Source organism: Lynx canadensis, chromosome D1 (genome assembly GCF_007474595.2).
Source record: "Lynx canadensis isolate LIC74 chromosome D1, mLynCan4.pri.v2, whole genome shotgun sequence".
Classification (NCBI taxonomy): Eukaryota; Metazoa; Chordata; class Mammalia; order Carnivora; family Felidae; genus Lynx; species Lynx canadensis.
In genome coordinates, this window is record NC_044312.2 from 62,908,272 (window position 1) to 62,923,031 (window position 14,760).

The 14,760-nt window shown below is 37.5% G+C and overlaps 1 protein-coding gene across 1 annotated transcript; it reads left to right on the forward strand.

Moving 5' to 3' along the window:
* Positions 1 to 231: 231 nt before the first annotated feature.
* On the forward strand, positions 232 to 1,179 carry LOC115524638 (olfactory receptor 56A3-like). Its single transcript, XM_030331095.1, has one exon. It carries the CDS (start codon positions 232 to 234, stop codon positions 1,177 to 1,179), a length of 948 nt encoding a protein of 315 aa, XP_030186955.1.
* The last annotated feature ends 13,581 nt before the right edge of the window (positions 1,180 to 14,760 follow it).

Sequence of the window (14,760 nt, forward strand, 5' to 3'; positions counted from 1 at the left end):
AAGCACATATCCTCAGTCCTCTATACTGCTTAAATTGATAGGATTATCCCAGTAGCATGGCACAAAGGACAAACAGATGAATTCACATGACTCTGGATGACTTGCTAGGACTCAAGCATGTCACCTAGGTGAAGCAAAAAGTTCTAAATCCATGTGTCATGTGTCACTAGCTAATTTTTATCCTAATTTTACAGACCACTACAAGAAAGCTGTAGAAATATATGACAAACTATGACATCACACCAAAATGGCACCATCTCCTCTGAAGTTTCAGACTTCCTCCTGAATTGTTTTGTCAGGTCCCACACCTGGCAACTTTCTTTTTCCCTCCCCCTAAGCCTTCTCTTCTTCCTGGCCATGGGGGCCAATGGTGTTCTCCTGATCACCATATGGCTGGAAGCCTCTCTGCATGAGCCCATGTACTATCTACTCAGCATCCTCTCCCTATTGGACATTGTGCTCTGCCTCACTGTCATTCCCAAGGTCCTGGCCATCTTTTGGTTTGAACTCAAGTCCATCAGCTTCTATGCCTGCTTCCTCCAGATGTACATTATGAACTGTTTCCTTGCCATGGAGTCCTGCACATTCATGGTCATGGCCTATGACCGTTATGTGGCCATCTGCCATCCACTGAGGTACCCATCCATCATCACTGACCAATTTGTAGTCAAGGCTGCCATTTTTATTTTGGCCAGGAATGTTATTTCTACAGTGCCTATTCCCATTCTCTCATCCAGACTCCATTATTGTGGGAGAAAGGTCATTGAAAACTGTATCTGTGCCAATATGTCTGTCTCCAGGCTCTCCTGTAATGATGTCACCATCAATCGCCTCTACCAGTTTGCTGGAGGCTGGACACTGCTAGGATCTGACCTCATCCTCATCTTCCTCTCCTACACCCTCATACTGCGAGCGGTGCTGAGTCTCAAGGCAGAGGGTGCTGTGGCCAAGGCCCTGAGCACATGTGGCTCCCACTTCATCCTTATCCTCTTCTTCAGCACCATCCTTCTGGTCTTCGTGCTCACTCATGTGGTGAAGAAGAAGGTCTCCCCTGATGTTCCAGTCTTGCTCAACGTCCTCCACCATGTCATCCCCGCAGCCCTCAACCCCATAGTTTATGGAGTGCGGACCCAGGAGATCAAGCAAGGAATCCAGAGATTACTGAAGAAAGGGTGGTAATAAGGATAACTGGATCTCTTTATTCCTAATATAGTTTAAGTTTGAATGAAATCATGGGTAATTCAGCTGAAATTTTATCTATGAGTTACAATTTCAAACTGGTTATTGGATATTGTGTCTTATTTAATAAAATTTAAGTTTCATTGTAAGTTTCCTTTTGTCTCACTTTTACTTTAACAATATCCTTGACCACTTTACTTTTTTTCTCCACACATATTATCCTATACTAACAACATACAGAGATTCCATGGGTAGGTTCTGAAGTGACAAATTTATGTTCCTGAATATACAGCTGTTAATATTTCATGCCTTTGCATTCTTGAATATACAACTGTGGATATTTGGGGGTACAGTTATGTAATGTGTAATGCATTCTTATTCTTATTTCCACAGAAGGAAGCATATTGGATACAAAGACATAGGAGTTGAATTTCAGTCCTGAATGATGGAAGATTGCTATTCATGTGTAACTGGGTCTGTAATTGGGTTACCTTTTGAAATGTGCATTGCAAGAGAACTCGGATTTTTCTTGGATTTCTCATTTGTGAAACAATTAGCAATGAGTTTGATCAGATTTAAGAGATTCCTAAATTCTCCTCCCCAAAGGGGAGGACATTTATCTTTTGGATCCAGAGTGTCATATTTTATGATATGCACAGATAGCTCTGCTAAAGAGTTAAAGATTGCAAGGATTGTAATATATGATTCAGTAATAATAATTTAAATATCAAAAATATAATATCTGAACATTATTTTCATGTTAATTGTACAGTATCTAAAGATACTTTGTGTCCTGGTAATTCTTCAGATATGAATACACAAAAATAGAATATTGTTGCTGTCAGGAGCTAAAACTATGGTTAGTGGTAATACAATATGAGTTCCAAGAACATATTTTTCTCAATGGGAGAGAATGAGGAATGGAATAAGGCATATCTATATGTAGTAAGTTACCTGACAACATAAGAAAGCACTAGATAGAGAGTTAAAGGTCTGAAATGTAAGGCTTACACAACTACACAAAAAGTTGGGTTCTTGGGAACAAATTAGGTGGTCTCATTGTGTTTCATGTTACTCATCTGTTACCCTTGTGAATAGTGAAAATTTTATTTTAAAAGGTTCTTTCTAAATATAAGCTTTTGCACCTTAATAACAACTCATAAGTGTGTTTCCTTGTTTCATCATGGAAGGAAAATCTCTCAACAGTCTAATGCCAATACTGTCCCCAAAACTCTAGGCCTCTTAGCCTTCATTGATTCATCCTGGGCCTACTTAAGTTTTCATTCTGCAAAACTGTCCATTTCTTGTTCTTCTCTGTCTCACAATAAAGAACAATGAATTGGTATCTCATTCCTCTTCTTCTAAATACCATTATGAGCTACTATTGGAAAAAAGAACAAACACCAAAAACAGGTACTGACATAATTAAGAATCAATAGTTAAAAGAACATAATCAACATTTTATTGGGGATAACTATCAAAAGTAAAAAAAAAAAAAACAGAAAGAAAAAACAATGTCAAGATACAATTAGGTTCATGCCATAGATAACCTTTTTCTTTGTTACTTGAAAAAGAGCTCTCCAAAATCTCATTCTCTCACACATTTCAACCTTAAAAAATTATTTGGTTTAAAATACGACTTACGGGCTCTGTGCTGACAGCTCAGAGCCTGTAGCCTGCTTCAGGTTCTGTGTCTCCCTCTCTCTCTGGCCCTCCCCCGTTCATGCTCTGTCTCTGTCTCAAAAATAAATAAACGTTAAAAAAATTTAAAATAGTGGGGGCACCTGGGTGGCTCAGTCGATTAAGCGTCCGACTTTGGCTCAGGTCATGATCTCCCGCTCTGTGAGTTCCAGCCCCGCATCGGGCTCTGTGCTGACAGCTCAGAGCCTGGAGCTCGCTTCAGATTCTGTGTCTCCCTCTCTCTCTGGCCCTCCCCCATTCATGCTCTGTCTCTCTCTGTCTCAAAAAATAAATAAACATTAAAAAAAATTTTTAAATACGACTTAAAAAGTGGAAAATCATTCCATGCTTATGTATTGGAAGAACAAATATTGTTAAAATGTTAATACGACCCAAATCAATCTACATATTTAGTGCAATTCCTATGACAATAACACCAGCATTCTTCAGTGAGCTAGAACAAACAATCCTAAAATTTGTATGGATCCAGACAGGACCCCAAACAGCCAAAGCAATCCTGAAAAGGAAAACCAAAGCTGGGGCATTGCAACTCTGGACTTCAAGCCATATTAAAAAGCAGTAATCATCAAGACAGTATGTTACTGGCAGAAGAACAGACACATCAATCAATAGAACAGAATAGAGAACCCAGAAACAAACCCACAAATGTATAGCCAACTAATCTTTGATAAAGCAGGAAAGAATATCCAATGGAAAAAATACAGTCTCTTCAGCAAATGGTGTTGGGAAAACTGGACAGTGACATATAGAAGAATAAACTTGGACCACATTTTTACACTATACACAAAAATGAACTCAAAATGAATGAAAGACCTAAACATAACACAGGAAGCCATCAAAATCCTAGAAGAGAAAACAGATAACAACCTCTTTGACCTCTGCCACATCAACTTCTTACTCAACATGTCTCCAGAGGCAAGGGAAACAAAAGCAAAAATGAACTATTAGGACCTCATCAAGATAAAAACCTTCTGTACAGCTAAGGAAACAATCAGCAAAACTAAAAGGCAACTGAAACAATGGGGGAATATATTTGCAAATGAAATAACAGATACAGGGATTGTATCCAAAATCTATAAGTAATTTATCAAACTCAACACCCAAAAACCAAATAATCCAGTGAAGAAATGGGCAAAAAACATGAACAGACACTTCTCCAAAGAAGACATCCAGATTGCTAACACACACATGAAAAAATGCTCAACGTCACTCATCATCAGGGAAATACAAATTAAAACCACAATAAGATACCACCTCACACCTGTAAGAATATGAACAATTCAGACAACATCAGAAGTTGCTGAGGATATGGAGAAAGAGCAACACTTTTGTAGTGCTGGTGGGAATGCAACCTGGTGCAGCCACTCTGGAAAACAATATGGAAATTCCTCAAAAAAATTAAAATAGAACTACCCTATGACCTAGCAATTGCACTACTAGGTATTTATCCAAAGGATTCAGTTATGCTTTTTTGAAGGGGCCCATGCACCCCAATGTTCATAGTTACACAATCAACAATAGTCAAAGTATGAAAAGAGCCCAAATGTCCCATTGACTGATGAATGGATAAAGAAGATGTAGTATGTATACACATGTGTATATATTCCATACATATATATGTATATATATATATATATACACACACACATATATGTATGTGTACATACATATATACACACATATATACACATATATACACACACATATATATATGATGAAACATTGCTCAGTGATCAAAAAGAATGATATCTTGCCATTTGAAACAACATGGATGGACCTAAAGTGTGTTACGCTAAGCAAAATAAGCCAGTCAGAGAAAGACAAGTATCATATGATTTCACTCATTTGTGGAATTTAAGAAATAAGACAGATGAACATAAGGGAAGGAAAGCAAAAATAATATAAAAACAGAGAGGGAGACAAACCATAAGAAACTCTTAAATACAGATTACAAATTTAGGGTTGCTGGTGGAGTTTTGGATGGGGGGATGGATTAAGCAGGACACTTGCTGGGATGAGCACTAGGTGTTATATGTGAAGTGATGAATCACTAAATTCTATTCCTGAAATCATTATTACACTACATGTTAACTAACTTGGATGAAAATAAATTTAAAATTAAAATTAAAAATAATAAAAAAATAAAGTGCATGTAACTGGATACCAACAGAAAAGTCTTACAAATATGATATAATGTGCTAATGTGAAGTTATCTGCTCATCAAGGGACCAAAAACTTTCAGGACTAATCTCCACCAGGGTCATATTGCATAGCAAACCAAGATCTCTCCAATTAGCTATTAGAAAACTTGAACATTGAATGCATGAAAAGGGCTACATCAGGGGATTTAAAGCATATACCACCCAAGACTGAGAAAATTTGACACATGTTGTCTTCCAAACTAGACAGTAAAATCTTTACATTTAAAACTTATATTTTTGGGGGCGCCTGGGTGGCGCAGTCGGTTAAGCGTCCGACTTCAGCCAGGTCACGATCTCGCAGTCCATGAGTTCGAGCCCCGCGTCCGGCTCTGGGCTGATGGCTCGGAGCCTGGGGCCTGTTTCGGATTCTGTGTCTCCCTCTCTCTCTGCCCCTCCCCCGTTCATGCTCTGTCTCTCTCTGTCCCAAAAATAAATAAACGTTGAAAAAAAATACATTTTAAAAACTTATATTTTTGAAAGTTTTACATTGTTGTGTTTATATGCTGCTTTTACACATTTATGGCTCACATCAAAGCAGTATTGACAGATCCATTTGAGAAGTTCAAAAGATTAATGACGGCTTTATCCCACTAAAATAATTGATACTAAAACAGTGCTGTCCAATGTGAGCCACATCCTTAATTTTTTTTAGTCACCACTGTAAACTATAAAAAGAAATTAAATTGAATTGAATTATGTGTTTTGTTGAATCCAATATCTAAAACATAATTTCAACACATAATACATACAAAAGAATTTAATACTAACATATTTTACATTCTTTTTATGTATGCTAGGTCTTTGAAATCCAGTGTGTATTTTACATTTATGTTGACAAAGTACAGCATCCATTCATGATAAAAATGCCCAGCAAAGTATATTTATAGGGAAATATCCTCAACATAATGAAGGCTATCTGTGAAACACCCAGAGCTAACGTCATCCTCGACAGGGAAAAACTGAGAGCTTTTCCCCTATGGTCAGGAACAAGACAGAGATGTCCACTCACCACTGTTATTTAACTTAGTACTGGATGCCCTAGCCTCAGAAATCTGACAACAAAAAGAAATAAAAGGCATCCAAATCACCAAGGACTGATGTCAGAAACAAAGGCAAAAGAAAAAGTTAAATTTTTCTTTCAACTTACAGGCCACTGATAAGTCCTTTAGACATGCAGAGTCACCTTCCTCTAGAAACTCAGCTGCCTCAATGTTGACACTTTGCTAAGAGCAAAAGGCAATCTTAGCTTAACATTATCCCAACCCCCACGATCTTGTGAGTCTACTTTAAACATATAGAAATGCCTTTGGAAACTTGCTTTACCTCTACGCCCCAAGATGTATGTTGGCAAACATCCTCCAAGCAAAGGCCCACTGATACATATCTGAAGGGTCTCATGTCTGAGGGTTTATTAAACAGCAATAAATGACCTTTTTCCAACAATAGCTAGACCCCTCAGTGTCCTGGAAACCTTGTTTCCAAAATAGAGACCTGTGCTCTCCCTATTTGAAGTTATACAATCAGTCACCCATCACGACCCCAGTGCAGCTCTTTCTGCCCATGGGTACTATCCCCTTGCTTTAATTAAACCACCTTTTTGCACCAAAGACATCTCAAGAATTCTTTCTTGGCCACTGGCTTTGAACCCCAACATTTCCACATCAAGAAGAAGTAAAACTTTCACTATTTGCAGATGACATAATTCTCTATATAGAAAACCCAAAAGACTCCACCAAAATATTCCGAGAACTGAAAATCAAATTGAGTAAAATTGTAGGACACAATTAAATGTACAGTGTTATATTTCTGTACACTAATATAGAAGCAGCAGAAAGAGAAATTAAGGAATCAATCTCATTTACAATTGCACCAAAAATAATGAGATATCTAGGAATATACCTAAGCAAAGAGGTGAAAGACCTGTACTCTGAAAATCATAAAATATTGATGAAAGAAACTGAAAATGACACAAGGAAATGGAAGTGGAAATGAGCATTCGATGCTCATTGGAAGAAAAAATATCTATGGAAGAAAAAATATTTTTGAAATGTCTATATTACCCAAAGCAACATACAAATTTTCACAAGGAAATGGAAGTGGAAATGAGCATTCGATGCTCATTGGAAGAAAAAATATCGATGGAAGAAAAAATATTTTTGAAATGTCTATATTACCCAAAGCAACATACAAATTTAATGCAATTCCTATCAAAACACTAACAGCATTTTTCATAGAGCTACAGCAAATAATCCTAAAATGTGTATGGAACCACAAAGTACCCTGAATAGCCAAAGCAATCTTAAAAAGAAAACCAAACCTGAAGGCATCACAATTCCAGATTTCAAATTACATTACAAAGTTGTGGTGATCAAAGCAGTATGGTACTGGCACAAAAACTGGCACATAGATCACTAGAACAGAACAGAAAACCCAGAAATGGATCCACAACTCTAGGGGCAATTAATTGTCAACAAAGCAAGAAAGAATATCCAACGGTAAAATGACAGTCTTTTCAACAAATGGTGCTGGAAAATGGACAGCAATATGCAAAAGAATGAAACTGGACTACTTTGTTGCATCATGCACACAAATAAATTCAAAATGGATAAAAGACCTAAATGTGAGACAGGAAACCATAAAAATACTGGAGGAGGAAACAAGCAGTAACCTCTTTGATGTCGACTGGAGCAATTTCTTACTAGATAGGTCTTCTGAGGCAATGGAAACTAAAGCAAAAATAAAACTATGGGGACTTATCAAAGTAAAAAGTTTCTGCATAGCAAAGGAAACTATCAACAAAAGTAAAAGGCAACAGATGGATGGGAGAAGTTATTTGTAAATGATATATCTGATAAAGGGTTTATATCCAAAATCTATAAAGTATCAAACTCGGGGCACCAGGGTGGCTCAGATGGTTAAGCGTCTGACTCTTGATTTCAGCTCAGGTCATGATCTCATGGTTCATTGAGCCCACATCCACACTGTTGGCATGAAGTCTGCTTGGGATTTTGTCTCCCTCTTTCTATGCCCCTCCTCTGCTTCCTCTCTCTCTCTCTCTATCTCTCTCTCTCTCTCTCTCTCTCTTTCAAAATAAATAAGTAAACTTTATAAAAACTCAACACCCAAAAAATAAATAATCCAGTGAAGAAATGAGCAGAAGACATGAAGAGACATTTTTCTAAAGACATCCAGATGGCTAATAGACACATGAAAAGATGCTCAACATCACTAATCACCAGAGAAACACAAATCAAAACCATAGTGAGACACCACCTCACAGCTGTCAGACTGGCTAAAATTGGGGCATCTGTGTGGCTCAGTCAGTTAAGCTTCTGACTCTTGGTTTTGCCTCAGGCTATGACCCCAAGATCCCTTAGACTGAACCCTGCATCGGGCTCTGCACTGATTTTGGAGCTTACTTGAGATTCTCTCTCTCACCATCTGCCACTCTCCCTGACTGAAGCTCTCTCTTTAAGTAAAATTTTTAAAAATTTTAAGGGGTACCTAGGTGGCTCAGTTGGTTAAGCATCCAACTCTTGATTTGGGCTTAGGTCATGATCTTGTGGATCCTGAGATCTAGCCCTGTGTTGGACTGTGCACTAGCAGCATGATTTCTGCTTAGGATTCTCTCTCTATCCCTCTCTCCCTGCCCTTCCCTCACTCTCTTCCTCTCAAAAACAGGTAGATAAACTTAAAAATTTTTAAATATAAAAAAAAGTAGTAACTTATATTCATCTAGGTTTTTTTTTTTTAATTTTTTTTTCAACGTTTATTTATTTTTGGGACAGAGAGAGACAGAGCATGAACGGGGGAGGGGCAGAGAGAGAGGGAGACACAGAATCGGAAACAGGCTCCAGGCTCCGAGCTGTCAGCACAGAGCCCGACGCGGGGCTCGAACTCCCGGACCGCGAGATCGTGACCTGGCTGAAGTCGGACGCTTAACCGACTGCGCCACCCAGGCGCCCCTCATCTAGGTTATTTTTTAAAGGTCACATCAAATGGTATAACGAATGTGAAAATACACTTCAGAAATTTCCAGTGAGATTTTTAAACATTTTGGAGAGATATTTGGTAATTCCTAGTAAAATTAAATATTTTTGTATGCTATAAGTGAAAACACAAACCATTCCTACACACTAAGGACTCTAAGAGAAGCATACAAATATATTAACAGTAACAATATTGTTAAGAGTTAATTGTAAGTCATTTTGGTGTTGACTACTTACATAAAAAAAGAAAATACATATCATGGGAATTGAATAGCAATCAAAAAGAATGACTTACACAGAACAACATGGACAGTTGTTAAGATTTAGTGTTGTGTGAACACAAAGAATAAGATCAGATTTATGATCCCATATCATTTATAAAATCCAATATCCAAATCATCCTCCAATAGATGAACATGTAGTTGCATAAGCATACATGAGATTAATTAGAAAGACATATTTTAAGAACACTGGAGCTTTCACTTTTCTAAACAGAAGAGAAATAGGAGTGAAGTTGAGATATGCAGTTGACAGAGAAATAAAAATAAAGCAAAATAAAGCCTTTAAAAAGACTGATGCTGATGGCACACCATCACCCTTGGTCAGGGGTACTGTAATTGTGTTCTACAGTGGTAGAACACAGGTGGTAGGTGGTAGCTGCACCTGTGGTGAGAACAGCATAACTGTATACACTCGTCGAATCACTATGTTGTACAGCTGACAGTAATGCAACATTGTGTGTAGGCTGTAATCAATTTTTTAAAATGAAAAATAAGAACGAAAAAGAAACTCATGATGCTTGCTCCCATAATTTGAGGATGTAAATAATTCACATGAGTCTCAAAATGAAAATGAAAAATAAATTGTGTTCCCTAGCATACAGTTGTAGATACATCCTATTTGAAAAGTCTTTCAATACAGCAAAAATCACTGTAGGATTTTGACTTTGAAAGACACATTGCATTTTCACAGGATTATTTGTTAAATTATTTTTGTTAATTTAAATCTTAGTTAACATACAATGCAATATTGGTTTCAGGAGCAGAATTCAGTGATTCATCACTTACATACCAAACCCTTTGCTCATCACAAGTACTCATTTTAATACCCATCACCTATCTAGCCCCTCTTCCACCCACCAGCAACCCTTAGTTTGTTTTCTATCACTAAGAATCTCTTGTGGTTTGTTTCCCCTCTTCTCTTTTTCCTCCACTTTCCATGTGCTCTACTGTTTTATTTCTTCAATTCCATAAAAGTGTGAAGTCATATGGTATTTGTCTTTCTCTGGTTGGCTTATTTTCTTAACATGATACATTCTATCTCCATCTACATCATTGTAAATGGCACGATTTCACTCTTTTTGATGGCTGAGTAATATTCCATTATATATATACATATATATGTGTATATATATATATATATATATATATGCGCCACATCTTGTTTATCCATTCATCAGTCAATGGACATTTGAGCTCTCTCCATAGTTTAGCTATTGTTGACAACGCTGCTATAATTATTGGAGTGCATATACCCCTTCGAATCAGCATTTTTGTATCCTTTAGGGAAATACCTAATAGTACAAATGTAGGCTCATAGGGTAGTGCTCTTCTTAGTTTTTTGTGGACCCTACATACTGTCCTGCAGAGCACCTGCAACAGTTTGCATTCCCACTAACAGGGTAAGGGAGTTCCCCTTTCTCTGCATCCTTAAAAACACCTGTTGTTTCTTGTGTCGTTAATTTTAGCCATTCTGATAGGTGTGAAATGGTGTCCCATTGTGTTTTTGATTTGTATTTCCCTGATGATGAGTGAAATTGAGACTGTTTTTATGTGTCTGTTGGCTGTCTGGATGTCTTCTTTGGAAAAGTGTCTATTCATGTCTTCCTTCCATTTCTTAACTGGGTTGTTGTTTTGGGGGGTGTTAGGCTTGATAAGTTCTTTATAGATTTTGGATACTAACCCTTGTACCCTCCATGGGTCCAATAAGCTCACTCAGAAGTTATTATGGGCTTCGTCCACATGATTGTTAGATAGATACCTCCCAAACCATACTATCAAATGGATTGATGTTAACTTATCATGACTTGTATGATGGCATCATAATGATAATAATGCTACAGTAACTTGAAAAAAGAATCTCCTTGATTTTACAGAGAAAGAAAATCATTTTTTTTCTCCAACCTGCCTGCTTGTCTGTCCTAAGAGGATCTTTTAAGAACAAGGAAGAAGGGATTGGAGAAGTTCCCAGAAGGTAAAATCCCTTAGGCTCTGGAGTTATAACTACCCCCAGATATTTCAGGAACTAACCAGAACTCCGATATCAGTGGACTCCAGCTTCACATCCTCTGTAAGTGAGTCTGGGTATAGAGGGTGCCTGAGAAGCAGCTATATCAAGATTAGCCAGAGCACTGGGGATGGGGAGAGGAGACACCTTTCTCTTCCATCAGATCAGTGCTCCTTTCCATTCCGGAGTCAGTACTGCTGAAGTAATCTGAAAACAGGGTAGTAGAGACTGAACCCTGTCTCATGTCAGGAAGCACAAATGAGAACCTGCGCGAAGGGACTTTCCCTTCTGCCCCCTCTTGCCTTTTTGGGTCTTTTGCTGGGTGGTACCAGAGAGGCAAATACGCAGGACTTTGTCCACAGGAGATGAATGGGAATGGGAGTCTGGAAAGGGCATTATCTGCAGCTTAGTTTAGATGATTTGGAGTTATCAACTGTACATATTGAAACACAGGGACTTTAGGGCAAAATATCTGCCTACAAATGCTTGAATCATGGTGGAGGAATTAAATTAAATCTAGCTAACATTAGAGGTTGAAGACAGAGACCACAATTGGGGATCAGAGGGAGTAATAAAGTAGTTCTTCAGATTAAGCTCAATCTAAAGAATTTCTACAAGCTATGCTGAAAAACAAAAAATTATGCCCAGAAGATAACTGAGGTACCTGTCACTGGTTGCACTCAATAATTTCCTAAACAATATTTGGGAGAAATGGTTCAAGTTGTCTGAGTTTCTGGAGTTATGTGGTCCTGACAATACTACTACTACTACTACTACTAATAATAATAATAATAATAAACAGTACTATTGGACACAACATAAAAGAAAACTAAGAAGAAAATTGCACTCAGAGCAGTGAAACCAGGAGTCAAAATAGTAAGTGTGAGGAAAAGAGAGATTCCAGATTTCTGGAAAAGTGCCTGAGGATTTTATGGGCATGTGCATGGAGATGAGAAAGAGAAACCTAAAAACATATAAAACAAAATGCCAGATAAGATATGTATTTCTACATCACTTTGGTGACACAGGAAACAGATGTATTCATATATTCACTGGCTTTAGACCTAACTTTCATTTCTTCCACATCCAAACCCTACTAATTAAACTGTGAAAATATACACAATATCAATGAATTTCAATTTGCCCATTTTGAAAGATAAATTGTTAAAATGGTCAACTTAACCTACATACTTCAGAATGTTATGAGTCACACATGAAATATGTTTAAAATTCATCTCCAAATCGCCAGTCATTACTTATTCTATTAGCAAGAGAAAAAGAATTGGAAAGCCATCTAAATCTCTTCTACTTATCATGTGAGAGCCAAGCCTGGCAGGTGCCAGCTGCACAAACCCTTGCTTAGGAAAGCAGAGGATCAAAGAGAATAGAGGAACCCTGGAAGGGAATGACCTATTCCCCCTCTGAGAGTAAGTCCCAGACACTAACAGGGTCTCCTGATGCAGAGAATCTAACAGCAACCAGGTGAGCAAGACTGGAACTGCCACTGGGGAACAGAAAATCCTAACTGGAACAAAAAAAAAAAAAACCCTGTTTGAACCACCCCAAGAAAAAAATTACTAAAGGTATGAAAATATCATTCATCTTTGAGTTCACAGTTTTATTGTAACTTCCCTCATTGCCACCCTGTCCCCATTCCAACACTATTTCTCCTCCATCAGATTCAGTTATCAAAAACATTCATTGTATCATGCATGAAGCTGTTTTCTTTTTTATAGAATTGATGGGGTAAACACATTATCATACAATTTTTCATGAGATCCAGAGGAATCCTAGAAAATGCTCCAACACAACTGTATTAAGCAGGAAGATCAGTGTAATACAGTAGTGGGTGGTTAAGGTTGTGAGATATAAATTCCCTTTTTGGTAATGTGATATTATAACATATCTCACTACATGCTAAATAACTCGAAAGGGATGAAGTCCTAGGATATTTCAGTACAGTTAGACGAAATGGTAGAAGTTCCCAAATTAATATGCAATTTATGTTGTATAGTGAGCCTAAAGAGTAATAAACAGGGAAGTACTTAAAACCTCTAATGAAAAAGTGTTTCTAAACCCATAAAGTAATGGTTTAACAGAGGCCTTGGTGCATGTAAACAGATTAGCTACAATGGACTGAGAGATTTGAAGTACCCCACAAAGACCTGATCCTTACCTTTGACCAGACTACAGCCATCTTTCAAATCTCTTTCACAATTCAGGGGGACAACCATATTGGAATCCTTCACCCTTAATGTAAAGGAGAGAAGCACCTCACTATATTTACATTGTTTCACCAGCCAATGTCCCTTGTACCTTGTCCCATATCACAGTTACTCAGCCTCTCCTTCACTCTCCTAATAGTTTGTCAAGACCTGTCATTTGTTCTTATTATTACTCATTGCCCCCTGAATGGTTTCCTTTTACCTCCTGAGAGTAAGGACAGTGTCTTTTTCAATGTTGTGATCCTAGCACCTAACAGAATGCCAGGGGAGGATGTTAAGTGATAAGAGAACATGGCAACATTGAATTGTGCTTGGAAACAGAGAAATGTGTACCTGGATCATTATACTGAAGATGGAAAAATAAAATTAAAATGGGATGCAAATCTTTAAAGTTAAGACTTCATCACACTATTGCAACCAGAACAGATTTTCACCTTTTCTGATAGCAGGTATGGGTCTCACATACCTATGTGAAATTTCTCCTTTTCCTCTTAAGTTTCTTTCTTTCCAAAGTTAAGAATCCTACAAATGTGAAGATGTATAGAGGAGGAAAAATTTGACTATTTGGCAAGATCCTCACCTACCTCATTAAATGACTGCTTACAGATTATGAAGATTAAGTACTTTATCTGCAGGGCATCATTGTTTAAATCTGTAATTAATGCAAACTACAGCTGAAAACTCAGAACAGGAGTGGCAGGGAGAGCTAGGGACACTTATCTGAATCCCAATTTTGCCAGGCTGTACTACTTGTCTGCGTATATTATTACACTTCAGTTATCATGTGGTAGTCTATATGATAATTAAAGAATAAAACACAAAAGGAAGAAACTTATAAGAACAATTTGGGACACACCAGTCCAAAAGTAGTTTTCTAGGCAATTCTCTCCTTCTCTTTAGTTTCTGCAAAAAAATAACATGTTTGAGCAAATCAAACATGTCTAAACAAACCATATATCCTCAGTCCTCTATACTGCTTAAATTGATAGGATTATCCCAGTAGCATGGCACAAAGGACAAACAGATGAATTCACATGACTCTGGATGACTTGCTAGGACTCAAGCATGTCACCTAGGTGAAGCAAATTGTTCTAAATCCATGTGTCATGTGTCACTAGCTAATTTTTACCCTAATTTTACAGACCACTACAAGAAAGCTGTAGAAATATATGACAAACT

Coding starts and splice junctions, on each gene's coding strand:
- LOC115524638 (XM_030331095.1), top strand. CDS start 232: ATGACATCACACCAAAATGGCACCATCTCCTCTGAAGTTTCAGACTTC.